Source organism: Myxocyprinus asiaticus, chromosome 22 (assembly GCF_019703515.2).
Source record: "Myxocyprinus asiaticus isolate MX2 ecotype Aquarium Trade chromosome 22, UBuf_Myxa_2, whole genome shotgun sequence".
Classification (NCBI taxonomy): Eukaryota; Metazoa; Chordata; class Actinopteri; order Cypriniformes; family Catostomidae; genus Myxocyprinus; species Myxocyprinus asiaticus.
Genome location: NC_059365.1, coordinates 30675912 through 30700113, shown reverse-complemented (window position 1 = coordinate 30700113; position 24202 = coordinate 30675912). Strand labels below are relative to the sequence as shown.

The window sequence follows — 24202 nt, the reverse complement described above, 5'->3', positions numbered from 1 at the left end:
CGTCTGGCCACTCTACCATACAGGCCTGATTGGTGGAGTGCTGCAGAGATGGTTGTTCTTCTGGAAGGTTCTCCTCTGTCCACAGAGAAATGCTGGAGCTCTGTCAGAGTGACCATCGGGTTCTTGGTCACCTCCCTGTCTAAGGCCCTTCTCCCCCGATCACTCAGTTTGGCCGGGCGGCCAGCTCTAGGAAGAGTCCTGGTTGTTCCAAACTTCTTCCATTTACGGATGATGGAGGCCACTGTGCTCATTGGGACCTTCAATGCTGCAGAAATTTTTCTGTACCCTTCCCCAGATCTGTGCCTCGATACAATCCTGTCTCGGAGGTCTACAGACAATTCCTTGGACTTCATGGCTTGGTTTGTGCTCTGACATGCACTGTTAACTGTGGGACCTTATATAGACAGGTGTGTGCCTTTCCAAATCATGTCCTGTCAACTGAATTTACCACAGGTGGACTCCAATCAAGTTGTAGAAACATCTCATGGATGATCAGTGGAAACAGGATGCACCTGAGCTCAATTTTGAGTGTCATGGCAAAGGTTGTGAATACTTATGTACATGTGATTTTGTTCGTTTTTTATTTTTAATAAATTTGCAAAGATTTCAAACAAACTTCTTTCACGTTGTCATTATGGGGTATTTTTTGTAGAATTTTGAGGAAAATAATGAATTTAATCCATTTTGGAATAAGGCTGTAACATAACAAAATGTGGAAAAAGTGAAGCGCTGTGAATACTTTCCGGATGCACTGTATTTTTAACATGTGTATTTTGTCTTACTGTACTGGCAGAGTTTTTATAGTCAAAACAAGTGAAAGAATCTACCAGTGCTGAAGAAGTAATCCAAAGTATTTAGAATACATTACTGACCTTGAGTAATCTAACGGAATACGTTACAAATTACATTTTACAGCATGTATTCTGTAATCTGTAGTGGAATACATTTCAAAAGTAACCCTCCCAACCCTGGTAATAGTTATAGGGCAAAATTTGTCAACTATCACAAATACTTTTGAGACAGCGAGATGCTTTTTTGAGTCACAAATTAAGATAATGTTTATTTAAAATAACCACTTCAGAAAAGGGTTAAAAATGTCCTGTTCATTTCAATTACATTTGGCATTTTATAACATCTCAAGTATTCTATAAACAAATGAATCTCTATTATGATTGGATGAGTCAATGTGAGCACACTTTGAACATTTTTCAGAACAAATCTATTCCCCCACTTAAGAAAAACAATGTGTTTTATTGGGGTCTTTAGCCCCTTTTTACCCCAAATACATCCTTTCACTTATTGGACAGTTATTAAAACAGGTTTGATTTAGTGACCTTGAACAAAACTGAAAATGACAAATAAGTATTCTGTCTAAAAATAAATGTGATAATTTCATGGATTTTTATTAGCTACATAAATTTGCAACATTTGAAAAATTATTAAATATTAAATCAAATTACCACAAAATCAACACAATGATCTCATGGATCAGGAATATTTTGCGGTGTATAGTGACAAACACGTGTTTAGGAAAGTGTAGTAGTTTGTGGTAGTTTTTGTTGTTGTTTAGTGTTTTGGGAGAAAATAAGAACCCCGCTGTGCCTTTAGCTCCGTTGTACCCTACTTTTTATAATTGTATTTATTATTTAATTTATTTGATTATTTATTCATATTATTTATTTTATGTTTTATAACTAAGCAAATATTAGGCAACAACCAATAACAAGCTATAATGTCAATATGTATTGCCTACTGCTCGAGTGACATAGTCGTCTTAGTCAATTCTGTTCGAAAACTTCACCGACCAATCAGCAACGACCATTCGCGTTCTATCTCCGCCCTCTTCATACTCTTTCCTTCACAGCAGTGAGCTGTCCGTGAGGGTGTCGCATATGATTGAATCAACAGAATCATCTTTATCATCATGAACGGGGTGATAGCTGACGTGATGGTTGTTGCATCTCAAAATGGTTAGGAGGGGAAGGATCATGGATAATCGGTTTATCCACCCCAGCAAATTTGAAGATTTAAGACCTTGAAGTATGCCTTTGTTCCATGTGCCTCCGAAAGTTAGCTCTTGAGTTGCCTCGGTGCTGCATTTTCTAGAGCTGGAGAGATATATTGTTACGGGCTTAGAATTTTAAGCGTCGGTTCTCGTTATACGGTTCTGCTCATGTCGCACAGCGTTCATGCTGCAGTGACAGTCGGTGCTCTGGCTTCGCATAGAGGCGAGCGGTAAGTTCTCCCCTTCTCCGGCGAAGAAGAAACCGATTTTGCGCGCACAATGGCCGGGCGCCGCGGGTGTGTGAATTCACTATGGTCGGGGAGCGAGCGGGTTCGCATCGGAGAGCGGCTGAAAGCCACTCTAGCAGGCATAATGGAGCTGGACCTTCTCAGAAGACGACAGCTGGAGATGGTGGATGCGGTTCTGGACGTGAATGCAGCAGCGGTCGCTCAGCAGGACGAAAGACAGGAGAGTGCCGCCGCCGAGGATGGTGCCGCAACCTCCCGCAGGCAGCAGGTCAGTGGGGACGTGGGAAAATACCACAGGAACATAATGCTCCCTCAGTCATTTTTAACATTGATCTCGGCGTCAAGCAGGGTCCACCTGCCAAACCTTCGTTTTGAGATAGTGGTGACACTGGCATGACCTGGACAGGACGCTGCTGTGTTTACATTTCAGAATTGCACACACCTTTTTCCTCAACGTGTCATGGTTGTGTTTGAGTATTGGCATCTAATCTAGGCCAATGCATACATGCATGTTGATTGCGCCATTGAAGAATACACAGAAATGTAGGTACAAATGCGCACCAGATTTTAACTGTGGTGGAATTATATGGACCTCATATATTCATTTAGACAGTCTAATAATCTAATCTAGATATTGCACTGAATGTGTAGTAACTAAATGTTGATTTTGTCTAGGTTAATGTTGCAGGGGGACACATGACAGGTGCATTTTAGGTGAAATGGGAGGAGGGATGTATATGTGTGAGTTGGCAATAGAAGCACCAGTGTGTGGTTTTATATAAAGGACAGTGTGCAGATGAAGTCTCAGGTGACCTGTGGAATACATTTGCGTAAGTATTTCTCTTCACAGAATTTAGTAGAGGCTCTAAAAAAAAAATTATAATCATTGCTCACCAAGAATGTTCAAAAATAAACAATTTATCTCATTACCAAAACATGGCAACCAAATTAACAACTTGTTATATTTTTTTCAGATTAATCTGAACATTTTTAAAATAACTATCCTATGTGTCTAATGGTTGCTCTAAGGATAAATGATCAGATTTGGTATTTAATAATTGTTAAAATGTTCTTTTTTATCCAAATTCTTAAAGGAATATTCCCGGTTCAACACAAGTTAAGTTCAGTCAACAGGATTTGTGGCATAGTGTTGATTACCACAAAAAAATAATTTTCACTCGTCCCTCCTTTTCTTTTAAAAATGCCAACATCTGGGTTACAGTGAGACGCTTACAATAGAAGTGAATGGGGCCAATCCATAAGCATTAAAATACTCGCTATTTTAAAAGTATAGCCACAAGACATAAACAATATGTTTTAACATGATTTAGTGTGATAAAATCACTAATAAACATTTTCTGTGTAAAGTTATAGCCAATTTTACAACTTCGTTGCCATGACGATGTAATGTCAATAAACCCTAAAGTGACTGTAAGATTGACAATTTAATCATCTTTACAGCTCAAATATTACATGAGTTTTAACAGAAGAATCAATGTAAGTGCTTTTATAAAATTATACATTTCACATTTCTGCCTTTAAACCCCCCAAAAATTGGCCCCATTCACTACTATTGTTAATGCCTCACTGTAACCTCAATTTTTGCGTTTTTTGCACAGAAAAGGAGGGACGAGACAAAATAATTTTTTGTAGTAATCAACGTTATGCCACAAATGCTGTCGATGGAGCTTAACTTGTACTCAACCCGGAATATTCCTTTAAGGTGTTGGTACATGTTCAAAAGTGAAATTAAGTTGCAGTAATGATAATTATTTATAATTTAAAGTTAAAAACCAACTCGATCTCTAGACATTTACATTTAGTCATTTAGCAGACACTTTTATCCAAAGCAACTTACAAATAAGGAACATATCAAACAATTTGTCATACAAAGTTCAACAACATCTACAGTGTTGTACTGCCAAGCTCTCAAGGTGGCTGGAGTAGTATAGGTGCTAGTGCTGAAGAAAGAGAAAGAAGTCATGTTTTTTTGTATGTTTTTTTTTAACAGTAAGTGCAATATAAGTTCAATAGTAAGTGCAATTACTGTGGATTGTTTAAGTGCTCATGGAACAGATGTGTTTTCAGCTGGTTCTTGAATTTTGAGATGGTATCAGCAGATCGTGTGGATGTTGGAAGCTCATTCCAACACAGTGGAACAGAGAAAGTGAAAGATCGTGAAATAGACTTTGAGCCTCTTTGTGATGGGACTGCCAGGCGCCACTCATTCATAGATCGCAGAGAGCAAGTTGGAGCATAGACATGAAGAAGTGAATTGAAGTAAGAGGGTGCGGTTCCATTGGCTGTCTTGAAAGCCAGAGTCAAAGCCTTGAATTTGATGCAGGTAGCTACAGGTAGCCAGTGAAGTGAAATCTACAGGTAGCCAGTGAAGTGAAATCATGAGTGGGGTAACATGAGGCCTTTTTGGCTGATTAAAGACCAGACGCGCTGCTGCATTCTGGAACATCTGCAGTGGCTTAATTGTGTTAGCTGGGAGGCCAGCCAACAGAACATTACAGTAGTCCAGTCTTGAAATGACCAGGAGCTGTGCAGCATATTCAGACAGAAGAGGTCTGATTTTCCTGATGTTGTAGAGCACAAATCTGCAAGACCGAGCAGTTGAAGAGATGTGGGCGGTAAATTTAAGCTGGTTTTCTACCACCACTACCAGATTCTGAGCTGTTCTGGTTGGTGATAGTGTAGATGAAACAAGATGAATAGTGAGGTTGTGGTCAACAGATGGGTTGGCTGAGATCACAAGGAGTTCTGACTTGGCAAGGTTGAGCTGAAGGTGGCGTTTCATCATCCAGGCCGAAATGTCCGAGAGGCAGGCAGAGATACGAGCTGAGACAGTAGGGTCATCAGGCTGGAATGACAGGTAGAGCTGCATGTCATCTGCATAGCAGTGGTAGAAAAAGCCATGTGCCTCAATGATCGGTTCATTGAGCGAAGTTGTGTATATCGAGAAGAAGAGGGGTCCAAACACTGATCCTTGAGGAACACCAGTGGTCAGCTGGTGTGACTTGGACACCTCTCCTCTCCAGGAGACCTTGAGAGATCTGCCAATGCGGTATCACTCAACCCATCCAAGCGCAGTTCCTGTGATGCCCAGGTCAGAGAGTGTGGACAGGAGAATCTTGTGGTTCACTGTGTCGATAGCAGCAAACAAGTCAAGGAGGATGAGGACAGATGATTTGGAGATTTAGAATATCTATAACTATTTCTTTCACACAAATGAATTATCAAATATCCTCTCACACAATAATATTAAAATCCTTGAAATTATGATAGAACGATATGCCAAGTCTGCTAATCGGTTGATAATTATCTAAATCAGCCACCTGCCCACCTGCCTTGGCAAATATTTAGCATCTCCATATCAAAGTAATATGATTAAAAACCTTTTCTTTCATAGCATAGAAAAGTGTTTACACAATTTGAAAATACCCTTTTTCAGCCACTCAGTCCAGTAAAGTGTGTCCATGAGAAACGGTCATATGTATCATGAGACAAAAAGAATTAGTCATCATAGTGCAGTGTTGTTGCTTCCCACCTACGCAACTTCCATTTGCATAAACACCACATGGAAAAATGTTTCTGTTGTCTGCGTCACTGATATCGTCTCTCCTTTGCTATCCGCTGAGGGAAAGATAGGACGGAGAGAGATGGACAGAAAGATGGAGTACGGGGGAGTGCAATGCAAAGCAATGTTTGTACAGGCTTTCTGATATATTAACCCCTCACTAGGATGGACTACTGCGTTAAGGCAAAATGCTGTATCCGATTTCATGAGTCTAGCTAATATGTATATTGTATTTCATTAAACTGACATTGATTTATTATAATTTTACAATGTGATATGGTTTCTTTGTCTATAAGAATGAAAGGATTGATTGCGCCACTTCAATGATTGAAAAGCTGTCCTCCTGCTACCTCCCACCAAGATTCACCTTGTTATTATAATATGGCATTAAACCATTTCCTGTGTCATTGATATGGTTGAATTAGTAGAGTCGATGGCCGGACTATGAAATGTTCACCTCATTATATTTCTATCCATTTACATCACTTATATAATGCTGTTTCCATGTGCCTGAGTGCTCCATCATGAATTGATCGGTAGCTGGAAAATGGCCAGTGCACCCTGTGTGAGACCTGTATCAGGTTTCCCCCTTTATCATGCCCCCCTCTCCGTGAAATGAAATCAAATGCAACTGTATACTGAGATAATGCAGTATAGATTGTCTAGGGGTTTGTTTGCATGTTGTGTAGGTATATATGAGCCAGTGAGGGGCTTTTGAAGGGAACTTTTTTGTCTTAAAGAGCAAGTTTGAGTGTTTTTCGTCCAGTGCATACAGAAATGTTAATGTGGGCATCAGTTTATATTCCACCAGCAAAGAGAGAGTTAAAGGATTGCTGCTAAATCGGATGTGTGGGCGAGGAGAGGAGAAGGAGAGAGGGAAAAGAGAGAAAGAGAAGGAGATAGAGGGCAGGAAGCGAAAAGAGGCCTGACAGTTCTCTCAAGTGAAGTGGGGGCAGTTATATTCAGGAGTGGTGCTGGTGGTGGTTTGGGGGGTGGTGGGGGGTGCACAGAAAAGATGCCTCCTTTATGCTGTTCATCTCACTAGGCAACCCATCCCCCGTGCTCTTTACTTTATCTAAAACTCTTTTGCTTTTGGAATCTGTCCTCCTCCATATGTTTTCAGTCTTCATCTCTTAACAGATTGTAAATATACTGTATATGGGAGAAAAACCTTAAGGAATAAAAATGAAAATTATATCTAAACCTTTCTGACTTTCTTTCCTGTGTGGAACACAAAGGGAGATGTTAGGCACAATGTTAGCCTCAGTCACCATTCTAACTTGCCTACCTTCTTTTGTGTTCAAGAGAAGAAAGAAAGTCATACAAGTTTGGAACAACATTTTTGGGTGAACTATCCCTTTAAAGGACTGTTCTGGGTATTGGGTTAAGGTGCAAGCTCAATCGACAGCATTTGTGGCATACTGTTGACTAGGGATGGGCATTTTAAGTTGGGATGGGCATCAGAGTAATTTTGTAGTCGAGAACTAAAAACTAGTAATCGAAGTTCAACCTTCAACTTTTGAACCTGTTGATCTTATGAAAAAATTAGCACTATGCATAAACAACAAGATCTAGATTCAAAAATGAACAAAAAAACAAATAAACAAACAATCAAATAATTGCACTCACACATAGAAACATACTTTCCAAGTCTTCTGAAGTGATACAATCACTAAATGGCAGAATTTTCTTTTTTGGAGAACTAATGGTAAGATTTAGGTGAGAGAAGCAGTTTCAATGTTGCCCATGGCAGGAAAAGGCACAAAGGAAAATTCCGATAATTCGGCCGATATTCCAATTTTTTTTTTTTTTGGATCGGGCAAAAATGTTTCCCGTTTGGCCGATTTGTTTATTAAACCTTGAGGGCGCCGATTATCGTCTGCTTGCATGTGAAAGAGCTGTCTGAGACAAACAATCACAGTTCGTTTTGTTGTTACATGCCATTATTTTACTACAATAATAGACCGGCGTGCAACAACAACTCATTTAAACAGTCCCACATATCAGACAGACGCGATCTGAGCTCATAATGTTAAAGTGATCGCCTGTTTCATTCTCCCTTTCTCTCCTCAAAAGTTCCCTATAACTTAATTGTCTTGTCTAATGATATAAAGGCAAATATCAATAAAACTAATATCATATCCCGTCTGTGGATACCTCATTTAAACAGATGTAATAGACAAACCTCACATTGAATTGTGGGTGAACTGCTGGAGCAGAGAGAAGCCTGGTCAAAATCACTCTTTTAATACCTATTGTCCCCCCTTCTTTTTGCCCTCTCTCCTTTGTTTCATCATCTGTTTTCTCCACTCTCTGCTTATTAACCGCTCTCCCCCCAACTTTTTCATTTTGCCAATGCATCACCTGCATTGTCTGTCTAAAAGTCTGACAGAAGGTTGATCATACTTAATGGGATACACACAATAGTCATTTGTTTGATGGGATACTTCAGAAGTGATGTCAGGGGAGATTCCTCTGGACAGGGGGAGGTAGGCGGATCACAAACAGCTAACCCCAGTAAATCCTTCTTGGTACAGATAAGAGATTTTAAACTTCTGAGCAGAAGTGAACTTTACCAAAGTGGTCCCTTGATGTTGTATAATGGGTCTGAGTTATTAGTGTAAGACTTAGACATCATAATGCCACTGACTAATGGTGTCTTTTCCCCTTGCAGGTTTTCTGTTTTGTAAATTAACATCACAGATGTATGACTTTGTGTTATCACCCTAACTTGTAGTAACATGACTCTGCCATCTGTTTCAGAGTCTGTCTCCAGCAAACCCTGATCTGCCTTGCATCAGCACTACAGGAGAGGGGGTAAGCTCACGCTGGTCCACTCTGTCTTGGGACATTCCATCTGATCTGCTGTCCTCTCCCACCCCAGACCTCCCTGGCACCACACCGCTTGACTGCGACTCCAGACCCAGCTCAGGTGCTGATACTCAAAAGTCCTCGATAAAAATAACTTGCCATTTTGTTTAAAGCACTTTAGAATACTTTTTATCTACTTGGACCTTCAACAAAGGCACAGGGTTCTCTAAACCTCTTTATTCACAGAAAGATTGTGTGATTAATCATTGTTCAGCAGTATTGTTATTATTTTTTTGTATTTGACATTTGGAGCATTATATAATTATTTAGTCATAGCAGGTTATTTTTGGCATTGTATGTTATTCAACACTGCATAACTGGAAGACCAGTCTGAAACAACTGGTATTATGCATCAATCTAACCTTATATTGAAACATTATTTGTCACTTTTGATACAATTTAATTCTAAGAAATAAGCAATTTTAAATACTATGGTTCATTTAATGTATTAAACTATAGCAAATGGAATCTAAACTAAGTCTTAACGAAATGATGGCCAGTACTTCCACAGTCATAAATACTGAGATTCAAAGTGTGCATAGTCAGAAAATCTGATCTGAGGGTGAAAATCTGAGGGTGTTTTTAAAGGTTTCCTGTTTCAGTGGCATACCCAAATTTAAAGACTTATAACTCGAAAAAAATAAAGAAAGCAAAAAGTCGTCTTTGATATCATTTTAAAGAAAACGTAAAAAAAATAAAAAAATAATAATAATTGATATAGATTATGCTGAGTTCTGAGACTCTCAGTCTAAGAAACTGCTGAAAAATCACAAAAAAACTTGAGCCAAAAATTTACTTTTTTTTTCTTATTTGACATTATATATACATTATTTGACAAGTTATTGCATTACTATATTAATATATCCTAGTGTCCAAAAGACTCTCCAAACAAAAAAAATATAATAATTGTACATAAGAACTAATTACACGTGTAAATACAACAATGACTAAAAGTATGCTCTCTCTCCAAAGCATGCAGGCTTGAGTAACTTGATCTCATTCAGTTCCATTCTGTGCCATTTGAGCCATAATTGAGTCTGTGTCATGTACTTGGTGCCATCTCCTGGTGGCCATATGTAAATAGAGTGAAGTAGCGATATTAAAGATAATCGCCTCTAAGTAATGTTATGTGTTATTTTATATTCCGTTTTTCTTTTCCGTAGTGAAAACGCAGCATATAAACACTTGTTTACATGTAACATGTATGTCAAAGACATACGCTATTATGTCTTCGCTATTACTCACTATATTTTTGTCTGAGTAAAACAAATAGGCTGGTTGTATTCTACTCTTTGAGAGCTGATATGACACATGGCTATTTGATCAGTTTGATGTTTTTACTGATTACAATAAAATGTGCAGTGCAAAATTATTAATAAATGATCAAAACAGAACACTTCTGATTCGTCTGCAAATTCAAATTTGGTCATAATGTAAATTATAGCTTCTAAGCTTTAAAACGATACCTATTTTGTGCTGGCCAAGACTGTAGTTAATTTTTTATTTTTATTTTATTTTCTCCCCTTTTCTCCAAAATATGGAATGCCCAATACCCAATGCGTGTGGTGGCATTGTGACTCGTTTCAGTCCGGGTGACGGAGGACGAATCTCAGTTGCCTTCGTGTCTGAGACCATCAATCCTCTCATCTTATCACGTGGCTTGTTGAGCGCTTTACCGCGGAGACATAGTGCGTGTGGAGGCTTCATGCTATTCTCCGCGGCATCCACGCACAACTCGCCATGCGCCCCACCGAGAACGAGAACCACACATTATGGGGACCATGAGGAGGTTACCCCATGCGACTCTACCTTCCCTAGCAACTGGGCCAAGGAGACCTGGCTGGAGTCACTCAGAACGCCCTGGAGTCGAACTCGCAACTCCAGGGGTGGTGGTCAGCGTCAATACTCGCTGAGTTACCCAGGCCCCCCCAAGATTGTAGTTATTAATATTTTGATAATTATTTTTTTTTTGCAGTCGTCCCATCCAAGCTTAAAGGGTTAAAGAGTTATAAGTGGACAGCTGCAAGGGTGAAATGCAGGTTTCATTTTATTTGAACTCATTACATTGACATTCAGATTTATTATCTCTGCGTCCAACAAACAAAATCAGCAACAATATGTCCTTATGTCATTTGCGTAACAATTAATGGATAGACATTTGGAGCTTAAAACTAGAGTTGTGTAATTTCTGTGCCATTAGCAGCACCAATTGACATTGCAAAAATAATGTCTGTTTTCACACAGGTTTCTCAAACACCCCCCCTATTTGTCATGGTTTGGCCAAACAAATAGCCCCGCCTCAAACTCATGCCACTGGCTGAGCTAAAGTTGCTATTTTGGGCTGCTCAAACAAACAATAGGGCAATAGAGAGCAACAGTGCTCACCCACTTTTTTAGCCGTCTTGGTTCCAGAAGTATTTTTCCCATTCATTTTTTTTCTATAGGGATTTCATAAAGTTCTTCATAAAAGAATTCAAAGCCATGAACCAAACCAACCAGCTCATGGGAGAATCACAATTACAAACTCTGATCTAAGGCAAAACCAATATTTGAAAATCAGACCAAAAGAAAAAGACTGTGTACTTCTTTCATGAGCACATGAACTACAATGTCATGAAGCATTGCAAATTATGTAATCAAATTAGAAATGAGGATAAAAGTAAAACTAGTAATTAAAAGTTATTTACTAAAAGTATAGAAAAACATATTTTAATTTTATTGCAATATATTACGATACTGTGTATATGAACATATAAGCAGTTTGAGAGTGTAGGGTGACCAATTAGATTTCATCATTCGCAATGTGTCATGAAAGTGGGCAGTCGCTGCAGAACTTTTTTTGCCGCAACTCTCTGATTGGTGGATTAGAAAATGGATCAGGTTGAAATAACATGTACTGTAGGCTTCAACAAAAGCATATAACATCGATAAACAACATCAGAGCTCACGGTAGGTCGGTCTTTAAATGTTTATAAGCATTCGTCAAAAATCTATTCCCCTATGTATAAAATGAGTGGGATTTTTCTTCCGGAACCAAACTATTGCACTTTTCGAAAGTGCCACAATGGTTACATGTTTTGGGGAAATCAATCTACTCGCTTGCTTATAGTTATCTCTTCTCATTAAACTGGGAAAGGAGAAAGTATTTTAAAATTGAACAAATTATACACTGCAGCTTTAAGTGACAAGAATTACACAACACACTGGAACATGTTTGTAGAGATTTATACCATCAATCTGTGTGAAACTATGCAACATATCTAAATTAAAAGGAGCTCCCTCTCTAAGCTTTGCCTGAGGAACAAGCCCTGCATAAAATAGTCCTAATATAGTTTCACACAAGTGTGTGACTCATACCTTGGATCGCTTGGGGCTCTGTTTGAATGAAATGTTCAGTGTTGACCTTTCAGCTTTAACATGACATGTAATGTATGTGTTTCAGCAGTTCTCTTTTCACTTTGGCAAACATTAACCCTGGCCTTTTAGTGCAGTCCCATGCTTTTATATCATGTCACCCCTGAAATGCCCCTCCCCCCAAAACTCTTAAAGTTCATCTATTTCTCTCTTGACCACAGGTTTCTACTCTGTCAGTGGGAGTTCTCTGTCCGACTCCTGTTATTCAGTATCAAGCGAGGCAGCTCCTGGAGGGTCAGTGAAAGTAGGTTGTAGGCCTCGCTCACTGGATCATAGTGTTACTCATTGGAGGGAGGCTGAATCTCAGAGTGCAGAGTGTCCTGAGGTGACAGTGGAGAAACAAGACAGAAGGCCCTTTTCTACTGGTAAGATATGATGACTTATGGCTAGTGTGCTACAAAGTCTTTGTGGCTGGATCTTATGAAACCTGTCAAGAACATGTCCAGGTCATATTTCACCTTAAAGGTGCACTCAGTAATTTTTTTTCCTCATTTATAAAGTTTTACTTATAAAGAAATTAATTGTTATTTTATGTGTATAACATAACATGTGTATAATATCATGAGCACTCACATGAGATGAAGACTTCAGTCATGTCAGTAACCTTATAAAAGCTGTTTTATTCTACATGGAGAGGGTCCCCTCATCGGGGCTGCCATGTTAAAATCACATGACCAGCCGAATACTACTCACTTAATTTCAGTAACCGTCCTGTTATTTGACACTTTCACTCTGGGATTAAATTAATCATGGCCAACTGTGAATAGTGAATTTCTACAATGGCCTCGGTAACCGTAAATTATTGCTTTTGAATGATGCAGCATCCACGCCCCGAAGTGTCAGTGTAAGTCCAAGACAACGTATTCTAGACTGAGTGCACCTTTAATGTCAAAAGGAAGAAATAAGAAATTTTATTCAGCTTAATTTTAAAGAAAACAAAGCCTGTTTTTAGGACCATTATCTCAATTCACTGTGACATTATGTACATGACAATTAAGCACATTTACCTCCTAATTCTCCTTATATAAATAAATATAATTTTTACCACAAAGTATTCCCACTCTCATTACTGTAATGCAAAAATCAAAACAAAAAACAGTGATATATTTTACATTGCCAAGTATTTATACATCATGGTAATATTTGTTGTACTGCCTTTAATGTATGCTTATTTTTTTTTTTTAAATATTGTATTTCTGTATTACCGTAATGAGAATCACCATTAAGAATAATGGGAATTACAAAAAAAAAAAAAAAAAAAAAAAACTACAAAGTTAAGAACATAAAGGAGGGGGCTTTGTCTCTACTAACCATGAAAATAATGTCACAATACAAAATAAATCTTAATGGTCCTAAAATAGGCTTAAATTTTTAATGCAAAATATGATTATTTTTTTTTGTTTTTTTAATATTGGGGTAGAACGTAATCTGAGGCCTGTACCATGATGCCGGTTTCGGTGGCTATCTCTGACACAATCAAGTCACTCCCCATGTCTCTTAAAGCACACTTTACAAATAAAATCTTAGAAATCCACAAAATTGACTCTTCATGATAAATTATTTATTTGAGAATCTAAATGTAGATTTTCAGCAGATAGAGTGTTGTATTTTATTTGTAAAATGTAATAGCTTTTCATTTACCCCCTTTAGCCATTGCAAAAAATATCTTTGAAAATATAAACATAATATATTAGGCTATCTATAAAACAGCCAGTAAGATGGATTAATATGATACCTGCAAAAAATAATCGTTTTTAAAATATTAAAAGCTCAAGATTGCTATGGAAAGGGGTGAATGTCACCCAAACCCCTTCTATCTTTCATGGACTCGAAATGAACACACAGTATTTTACTTGAAGTTATAATAATATAAGCAATAAGCAATATAAGCAGTACACAAAATACGTCTTTTATAAAAAGAACAAATACGTCTTATTATTGCATACCAATTTTTTGCATACAGTATTCCAAGTGCTCACTTTTCAATTAATTAATAGTAGACTTTTTTTTTTTTTGATTGTATATCAAGAAAGAGAAATAATAATAATAGAAAAACACTGTTATTTTGAATAACCATATCAAATAACCATTCACAACATATTCTATAATTAACATGTGTAATTCTTTCATTTACATGTTATATTTTATTTCAAATAAAGTGGAAAGTTAAGGAATCACCTTTTTAAATATTAAATGATAGGACTTCATATTTTAACTAATTTTGTTCAAAAATCAAGAATCTGAATTATCTAAATTTATAATATTTTTAAACAAATCCCATTTATTTTCACATCCCAGACTTTTATTATTAATTTTAAATGTAACTTCCTCCATTTGGTATATTTGCGTAATCGTTACTCTCCCTCTTTGAAATTGTGGGGGTTCTGGTTTAAGCCATTTTTTTTTTTTTTTTATTTGTTTCAAAGCTGCTATTCTGATTACCCTAAATATATATTAAGGACAATGGCATTTGACTCAAAATAAGGTTTTCTGGATGTATTTCTATTGTGCAGTTCAATATTAGATTAACCTGTCTAATCACTTCATTCCAATAAGTTGTCAATTTAGAGCACTCATATAGAATTTAACTGAAATTAGCATTTTTTTCCTCCACAATTTCTCCAACAATCCCCTTTTACCATGCTATTGTATTTGAATAACAGGTGTTATAAAAAATCTCATTTGTATCTTCCAAGCATATTCCCTCCAAACACTGAATTGAGTAGTATGGAATGTATTATATGATATTTCTTCCCAGTCTTGCTGGCTAATATTTATTTTTAATTCATCCTCCCATCTACATATAATTTTATTCAGAGTGTCCTGTATATCTCTTTCAAGTGCACTCTCCTAACATTTTTATTGGATTAGTTGTATGTATCAATGATATCATTTATTAATGGATGCATTTCCTTTTTTATTTTACTTTAACTTCTGTTAATAAATATATTCTTACCTGTACATTTAAAAATATGAATTTGGAAGCTCATAATTTTTTGCTAGTTTTGAAAAGGTATCAATTCCTTTATCAGTGAACAGTTGCTGATATCTTTTCAGACTTCTATCTGCCCAAAACTTACATTTATTATCTAATCTATTTGGCATGAAATCATGATCTTTAGAAATTTATTGTAAATTAACTATATCTTTCTAAATTTTACTATTTTTCTTTTTTTTTTTTTCTTACCAAATTCTAAAAGTATTATTAATGCAAATATTATCTATTAAATTAAATGTGTTGTTTTGTTTGGGTAGGAACAGGGATATACTAATAGGTTCCACCATTTGATACATTTCCATCTTCCCCCATTTCACTTTAGATTCTTTGTTCATCTAAATCAATATAGGTTGAATTTGGGCAGCTTTATAGTAATTTATTAAATTTGGGAATTCTAGTGCTCTGAGCCTTTTTGACAACTTAAAAATTGTAAGACTAATTCTAGGTTTCCCTATTATCCCATATATATTTACAAAGTAGTTCATTCCATTGTCTAAAAACACTTTTTGATATACTAACTGGTAGATTTTGAAAAAGGAAAATAAACTTAGGGAGAATATTCTTCTTTATAGTCTATTCGTTTTGTAATCAATAGTAGCCTATATTTATTTGTAATAGTTTTGAATGATATATAAAGATTTCAATTCAAATAAATATAAAAGCTTTTATATTTTAAATAAATGTAAGCTTTTAAAATTAATAAGCCTGTTCTTGTTGTGGGCCTATATAAATACACTTGCACATTGATATACCAGCTGTTTTTTTTATCACATTAAGAATTTGTTTGCAGCAGTCCTCTTGAGCTCTCATAGTAGCTGCTGTTTCTTCTTGTTGTGTAAATGTCTTTTAATTGCTTCATAGTTTTACAGTTATCCCTTGTACTGTGTTAACCATGTGTTTTAAGTATTCGTGATTTCATGCTGAACTCTTGAGCAGTGTAAAAATTGTTAGTGCATTTAAAAAAAATTTTTATATAATTTTAAAACAATGTCTTGTGCACAGTTCAAATAAATTTGAATTCTTATTTTCATAATCATCAGCTTTCAGCAGAGAGGTAAATCCTGCTGAGTCTTGTGAGAAGTGAATCACGTTCTCTTACATGATTGGTTATGCGCTGCAAACATCATTCATTAACGTGCACAAGCACGTAATCTAATCTTAAAGTCAGGATCGAAGCCTGAGTTGACAAAATTGATGAGCTGCATCATGGTACCAATTAAGACTGACTGGATTTGTTTGAATTTGTCAACCTAAAAACCAATCCTGAAACCTGGAGTTCATTCAGCGACCTTCATGATACAGGCCTCTGGGCATGGTTTCCTAGGTTCACCCTTGTAATCGCTGATGTTTGGCCTATGTTATTCTATGGTGTCTTAGAAAAATAATTACACAGGTTATTGTACAGTTAACAATAAATCATTTGAAATCATGTGAATATGGCAGAAGTTCATAACTTGTATTACATATATTCTTTATTCTTCATGATCAGGGGATCTAGAGATCAGTAGCCTAATGTTCCTGACAGACCTGTGTTCCAGTCTGGGAGGGATAAACCCAGGCTCCCTTTTACCTTCTTCAAATTCCAGTCCACAGCTTGATCCCAGATTCTGCTCAGACCTTGTCTCTCGGAAGACAAAAGAGGTCTACCCTTACCCTAGTCCACTCCATGCTGTGGCCCTCCAGAGCCCCTTGTTCACCTCCTGCCAGGAGCCTTCCCCCACCCGCCTCTCCCCAAGCCCAGAGAGTGAGCAACTTGTGGAGCCAGTGCTTGAGGAACCTCCCATGAAGATCCAAGCCCCACTCTCTTCTTCCTTTACTCAGCTGGAGCAATATATCAACAGATTAGTCCATCAGCATCACAGCAGGGTGGCAGCTGAAATCGCCAGTCGTGGACCCCAAAAGATCATTGCAGGTGCCATTTATGAGGGAGTCCACCCAAGAAGTGCTTCCTCCTCCAGTCTGTCTGGAGGTAGTGTGACTCCATGTAAGTCTATACTGGGTAATTCCGCAAGAGTCAGTCTGAGCAATATTGGTAAACAGGCAAGCCGCAATTCGATCAACCTTGGAAACTTGCCCTCTGTAACGGGAGAGGATTTTAACATCAGCTTCCACTTGAATCTGAATTTAAACCTCAATCCAAACCTGAATAAAACATTGAGTTTTGATGCTAAAAATGTGAAAGAGGAAGTCTCAGGATCATGTGGGCATCTCTCCGCCAGCATAGTTACTCCAACTGCCTCCCCTTCCTCTTCTACGTCTACCATCACCAGCACTCCAAACTGGAGCAGGAGACCAAGGATCTCCACCTGCCCTTCCTCAGTGAACCATCGTGGTTCTCTAGAGATAACTGGAAAGACCTTTAGCCCAATGGGCTTCTCGAAGTCATTAGACTGGAGTGGTGCTTCAAGAGAAGAGGCAGGAGGTTGTCCTCCATCCAAAGTGTCAGATAGCCCTCCCAAACTCAATGAGGACTCAACAGTTGTTTGTGAGATTTCTCGTGTATCTGGGCTGCCAAGATCTGTAGTTCTTGGTTTGATGGAGGAGGGGGTGGAATTGGATGCAGAATGCTTTAGGAGTGAAAGAGAAAGAGGTGTAGGATCAGCCTCTCCAAGTAACGTTCCTACACTCCACTCCTCCCGGTCTTCATTTCAGCATCTGTTTGGATTAGATCGAACTACTCTGACACCATCATCAAACTCCTGGACAGGAAGTGCAAGCACAGGACAGGATTACATATCCCAGCAGCACCGCCTACAAGTTTCCCACTCAGATTGCCATTCAGCACTGACGTCACAGTCAGGTAGCCCTCATTCCGACAATTCTGGGCCCACTCCTACTCGTACCTCTCCCATCTTGCCCTTCCCACAAAATCAGTCAGAGCCTACCTACTCTCCTGGCTCCTCCCACACTAGAGTCCACTCACCTCCTCGACTACTTTCAAATTCACCATTCACTCCTGCCCAGCTATCAGTATTTCGGCGTGACTCCCCATCCCAATGCTCTCTTCCACGTTTTCTCCCATGTAGTTCCCCACTTGAGGGCCCCATTCGACCTCGAGGAGGTTCCCTCAAGCAGAACGCAGGGGCTGGATGGAGGCCTCAAGACAGTGGCTGGAGGAGGAGTGGTGATGGAGAGAGGCTGTACCAGGGTAAGCATGCCTCCAGAGAGCTTATCCGAGCATCCACAGTGAGCAGTTATTCAGGCAGGGACTACAGCACTGGATGGGAGGATGAAATGAGCACTCAGACATCTAAGAAGGGTGGAAAGTTTTGGAGGGGGTTTGAAACACGACTTTGGGGAAGAGAGGAAGAGGATGCTGAGAGAGATGAGAGGGCTGGTGGATTCAGTTGGAGGCACACCTCGTTAAAAGAAACATCATCTAGTAGGCAGGAACAGAGAGGGAACAACTCAAAAAAGAAAGGTACGAGTTGGGATGGCCGGAGCTCAAGCCTGCGATTGTCCAGACGAGCATTATTCCGAAGTGAGTCTCAGGGAATTCTCGAGCCACATTCCCAGAAACGGGAAAACAATCAGTGGCGTTCCTCCTTTGAAATCAGCCGTTCAGGACGGGGCTCTGAACGTGGTCACAATCTTGTGAGAATGGAAGAGAAACATCACTCTTCAACTGCCAGTCTCTTCCATCTCTCTCGTTCTCAGAGCCTGGAAGGAAGCAGTCACTCGATTTCTCCTCTTTCCTCCCCATCCCTCTCTCCCTCTCCACCCCCATCAGCTCCTCTTACCCGTTCCAGATCATTCCGAGACCTTGGAAGGAAAGTCTTTGGATCAATGAGGTCCCTTAGTTTCAATAAAAATCAGAAATCAAAAAAGAAAGATTAGTATTGAAAGTATAAAGGCTAAAGTATGCTTCAGTTTTCAGTGTGCTGGTGTGTCTCGTGTACAGTGCATGTGACGCAGATTCCGGACTGTGAAGTGTGCAGCCTGGTTTCTCTAGACAGCCCGTGTCTTTGCATGATGTTGGTGGATGCAACAGGCATTGACTGTGCTAAAAGATTATCACAAAACAGTTGCAGTGCATACATGTTGAACTCGTCCCTATGGGCTTGTGGTCAAGAGTATACTTTGAAAGGCGGAACACTCGACTGTGCACGAGACAGAACAGCACGTGGAAAAATGAAGAATAACCTTGCCTTGAGAACATTTCAGAATGTGAGAAACCATGCTGCCGATTTGTCCAAACTTCAATTTTTGCTTATTTAGTAGCTTCTGCATGCCATTCCGTGCTATGTCTCTGTGCACTCTTATGATCATAGTGGTGCTGTTGTTGTTTCTATGAACATATGCTTCTAAAAGCACTATTAAAGTATATGCTGACCAAATACAAAGAAAGAAAAATATGTTGTATAAACTCTGCCTCAGGACTTTATGATGAAAGAAAAGAAAATAGTATTTGAAATGATTGTGCTAAAACATGGATAAATATCAATAAAGGTATTTCCAATTTAACACAAGCCCTTCTGATTTGCTTGGATTATTGGAAATGATTGCAAACATTGCTTTTACCAAAACTAATACAGAGCCAAGTAGTGTTTTATGATAGAATAGGATTACATGATTGGACATTAGTTACCACACAAATATCTGCTTTCTCAGATTTCCATTACATGTCTTAACATAGCATTTCTATACTCATATTAACATTATCAACTCAGTCTAACAACAGCTTAATTGAAAATTCTGTTTTTTTTTAACCCCAAGCAAATCATAAATGCATCTGAATGAGTTATTTCAAAAATATTTATTAGGCTGTATAATGAAAAAACAAAACAAAAAAAAGACAACTTCATTTAAAAAAAAAAAAAAAAACACATGGAAGAAACTTGACAGCAGATTAGTCATACAATACCAATCAATGGACTAAGATGCATTTTAAGTGCATTAAAGTTCTCTTTCAAGCTTCAACGTTGCACCAGATTTCAGCTGCACATTCAGTCCTGGCATGGGACATTTAGTCCCACAAAATGCTGTTAATTTTCCATGCCCCAAGGCAAAACTTCCAAAGGAGCCCAATTCCTTCAGTACAATGTAAGTTCCTTTTAAGTTTATATAATTTTTACTTCTGAGCCTGATAAGTCATATATTATTAGTTCATTAAGACCTGTTTCTGGGTCTTCTCCTCTACCAATTGCTCTTTTCCCTGTTTCTGTTTACTGAACATGCCTTTATAGAGGGCCTTCTCTTTCTGGTAGTCTATGCCGAGTCTCTCCTCCACTCGCTGCAACTGTTTCTTTACATTGGCATCTGAGAAACAGAACAGAAACCAGGATGAAACAAACATGTTTAAGTTTTTTCTACATAAAGCATTTTAATTTGGAACATAACCTTAAAGATCATGTGTAAACTGAGCAGTTCAACTGAAGGCTGCAATATCGGGTACTTGCTCCTACCAACTCTGAAGAAAATTGATTATTCCACATAACAAAATTAACACTGCACAACATTATGTAACCAGCACAAAGTTCAACACATGCTCCATCCCTTGTGAGGACTGTAGCTGAAATTCCTTGGCAGTAAATTAGTGCTACTGCTGAATTGATCGTGTAGTCTTTACCATTAGGTGTCCCTCTGCTGGCTTGTATAAGGTACTGTCGAGCAGTCTGAACATCTCCAAGTTCTAAAGAAGCCACTCCAGCTCTGTACAGGGCCTTAATGTCACCTGTCCTCCAATGAAGCACTTTCAGACTGTACTCCAGCACACGACCATAGTCTACCACCTCTCGCTGGAGCAAACATGCTGCATAACACAGAAACAAAGCAAAAAGAAGAAAGACTAAACGTTTTTCCAGATCTGTTGTACATATAATGACACACTGAGTTTGACTTCAGTTAAGGTTTTCGATGGAATATTCCACAATAATCATTTTGTAGATTGCTGCATCACATTTTCATTTTTACAGTAGGTCAGGTAGCAACCCTTGGGATTAATATATTTAAACAAATGGTAACAATTTACAGCAAGGTTCCAATCGTTAGCATTAGTTAATGCATTAGGAATCATGAACAAACAATTAACAATCTATTGTTAACAGCACTTGTTTATCTTTGTTAATGTTAGTTAAAAATCCAATTGTTCATTGTTAGTTCATAGCGCATTAACGTATGTTAACATACTGTATACAATTTTTGATTTAAAAAATGTATTGCTATATTTTGAAATCAAGATTAATAAATGCTGTGAAAGTATTGTTCATTGTTAGTTCATGTTAACTAATTAAACCTTATTGTAATGTGTTACCAAACAAATATACTTTGAGCAAGATTTAAGCTTAAACTTTTACTCTACAAAAGCATTCACAAATCATATTAGCTAGATGATAAAATATTTTAGAGCAGAGTATGGCAAGAAAATTTAGCAATCTCCATGACTTTTTAAGATTTTACTTATTTCCATGACTTTTTTCAGGCACTGAAATCACAATTTTCAAATTTCATGATATTTCCAGGTGTCTAAAACTATGAACCCTATGTATAAGAATTAATGATGAAAATATCAAGTAATTGGCTGTTGCTTGGCCAGTGAGCTGCCCATTGTTCTAACAGATTAAACTGGACTCCTGCAAAGTCATCACTGGATGTGTGATGATCCTAAATCACAGAGAGCTCACATGACACTATAATGATCAGTAAAGTTGTCTTTTATGAATTGGTCCTTAAAGGTGCACTCAGTAATTTTTACCTCATTAAAAAAAGTTTAACTCCTAAAGACATGAATTGTAATTTTGCAATATATGTAAAAAATCATGACCACACACATTAAAATAAAGACTCCAGACATATCAGTAACCTTAGAAAAGCTATTTTATTCTACATGGAGAGGATCCACACATGGGGGCTGCCATGTTAGAATCACATGACCTGCCAAATACTATTCTATGAATTTATGTCATATGTCAGAGTACCATAGTGTTGCCATCTGATAGCATCACAGTACTTTATCGTAAGGGTCACAAACCTGCTAAATTGTTATAGCAGTCTACTTGAGTGCATCTCAGCAGGTCCTCCTGCTCTGGACTCAGTTTAGGTGCCTGAGCGCCAAACCCTTGCAGAGCAGAGTTCACTTCGGAGTCCAGGCCACGGAGAACGAGTAAAGCACGGTGATAACGTCCAATGGCAGCGCGCACGTTTTTTTCCCGGTAGAACGAGTTCCCCACCGTCTTTAACCGAACGGCCTCCTGGAGCTGTGAGTCCAAACGGGATCCCCCTCCGCTGGCACCCAAGCATGACGAAGCGCCCGCCGCTACCTCTGACCCATCACCCGCCTGTCACAACAACATGTGTAAGTGATACAGATTCAAAAGCACTACATGATGTATTCATATAAGCATCACCTACATCAGTGTATCAGATCAGTATATGGTTATGCTTACAACCTAGTGTGCTGCCTACCTAGACAGCATTTTTGGATGCTGTCTAGCATAAATACTAAACAGGCAGTATACAAAGCCATGATCCCTAATGTCATGGATTCAATAAGTGGTAGGTTACCCATTTTAACCAATCAGAGTGAGTAAATCAAAGTACAGTACGAGGGCCTGTAAAAGCGGCTAGTCATGCATATCATTAAAAAACTTTCCAGGAGATTTGAAAAGATCAATTTCAATGAGTTTGAACTAAGCCCAGCAAAGCATGCTGCAGCAAGTCAACTCTCTTATCATCACATCAATTAAATAACAAGCGCCAGGTATTTTTCTTACCTTTTCGTCCATCGTGTTTAGGTTTTAAGCATTTAAATGGTTACGGTCAGCTTAGAGCACAGTTTTGATGCAGGAAATGTTGTTGGAACGCTGAAGAAAGAAAACCAATCTTGGACACTCTTCTTCGAGGTTGCTGGGTTGAATTTGGCTATAGCGCTGTCGCCATCTACTGGTAGAATGTTAAAGGAATATTACGAATTTCTTCTTCTTCTTTTGGCAGGTTGGTGTAATAAGCACATACCGCCGCCTACTGTACATTGTGCATCCATCATGGTGACGCTCTATCTCATGCTGTGTGTTACGTGTTGTATGCTTTCCCTGCGATGTGAACCGCTGCGTGTTCAACTTCCTTGCCCGACCACCTCATCCAAGGTGTTTATCAGTTGTATGTGTGTGCAATTAATTGTTATGTATCCTTCATTATTTAATTAGTATTTCACATTATTATATTCTTCGATAAAGGTCCAAAGCTTCAATTTCCTCTATCTTCTAGTCCTTTCCACATCACCCATAACGAATCCATATCTCCGTCCTTTCCTTTCAGATTCCTCGCATTATTTTCCTTTCTACCAAATACTGTTCACATTTTAACATATTATGAATTTGAGTCTAGTCAAGGCTTTTAAAGGAATAGTTCACCCAAAAATGATCATGCCATCCCAGTTGTATATAACTTTCTTTCTTCTGCTGAACACAAATGAAGATTTGTATTAGAATATCTCAGCTCTGTAGGTCCATACAATGCAAGTGAATGATGACCAGAACCCCAAAAGCTCCAAAAAGGACATAATGGCAGCATAAAATAATCCATTTGCATTTTTGGGTTGCCGCCTGCAATTTTTCACACTCAAATTTAAAAGCTCACCATTTAAACATACTGTGGAGTCAGATAGTTTGTTCTGTACATCTGAGATGTAACATTAGATTATTCACACCAGCAAGCTCACAGACAAGTAAAAGATAACTGCCTAATCACCTAAGGTAAAAGCAGATATAACCTTTTTAACAATTTGAGGCTTACAGCAGTAGTGATCAGTGCATAAAAGGGACATTTGTGTTTGATGTCTTACAGAAATCATATTTCACTTTGTGATTTTTTTTTTTTTAATCTTATGAACTGTGGTATTAGGGCAACAAAATAAATTGTACAGTCGCATTCCTAAAAATGAGAGCTTATATTTGATATATGATTTGAAAGACTTTTATATTCATATGAATATTTCTACCACATTACATCTAGGTGATGCTGATTTGCAACGCAAATTTGTTCAGGCCTTATTTTGTTATTTTATGTAAAATAAATGTAGTTAATCTTTTATTTATTTCTTTAATTTTTTTTTTACTATAAATCGCTACTTTCACTTTCACATC

General features: G+C 38.0%; 2 protein-coding genes across 2 annotated transcripts; one reads left to right on the top strand and one right to left on the bottom strand.

Moving 5' to 3' along the window:
* The first annotated feature begins 1867 nt into the window (after nucleotides 1-1867).
* On the top strand, nucleotides 1868-19561 carry si:ch211-168f7.5 (dapper homolog 2). The gene is made up of 4 exons (XM_051649094.1): nucleotides 1868-2521; nucleotides 8600-8768; nucleotides 12283-12486; nucleotides 16609-19561. Exons 1-4 carry the CDS (start codon nucleotides 2285-2287, stop codon nucleotides 18954-18956), a joined length of 2958 nt encoding a protein of 985 aa, XP_051505054.1. The 5' UTR covers nucleotides 1868-2284; the 3' UTR covers nucleotides 18957-19561.
* Nucleotides 19562-19879: 318 nt separating this feature from the next.
* Nucleotides 19880-23104, bottom strand: ttc9c (tetratricopeptide repeat domain 9C). Its single transcript, XM_051649103.1, has 4 exons — nucleotides 22832-23104; nucleotides 22090-22396; nucleotides 20689-20871; nucleotides 19880-20378 (listed from the first exon to the last, which is right to left on the bottom strand). The coding sequence occupies exons 1-4, from the start codon at nucleotides 22841-22843 to the stop codon at nucleotides 20221-20223; spliced, it is 660 nt and encodes a 219-aa protein (XP_051505063.1). The 5' UTR covers nucleotides 22844-23104; the 3' UTR covers nucleotides 19880-20220.
* Nucleotides 23105-24202: the final 1098 nt, after the last annotated feature.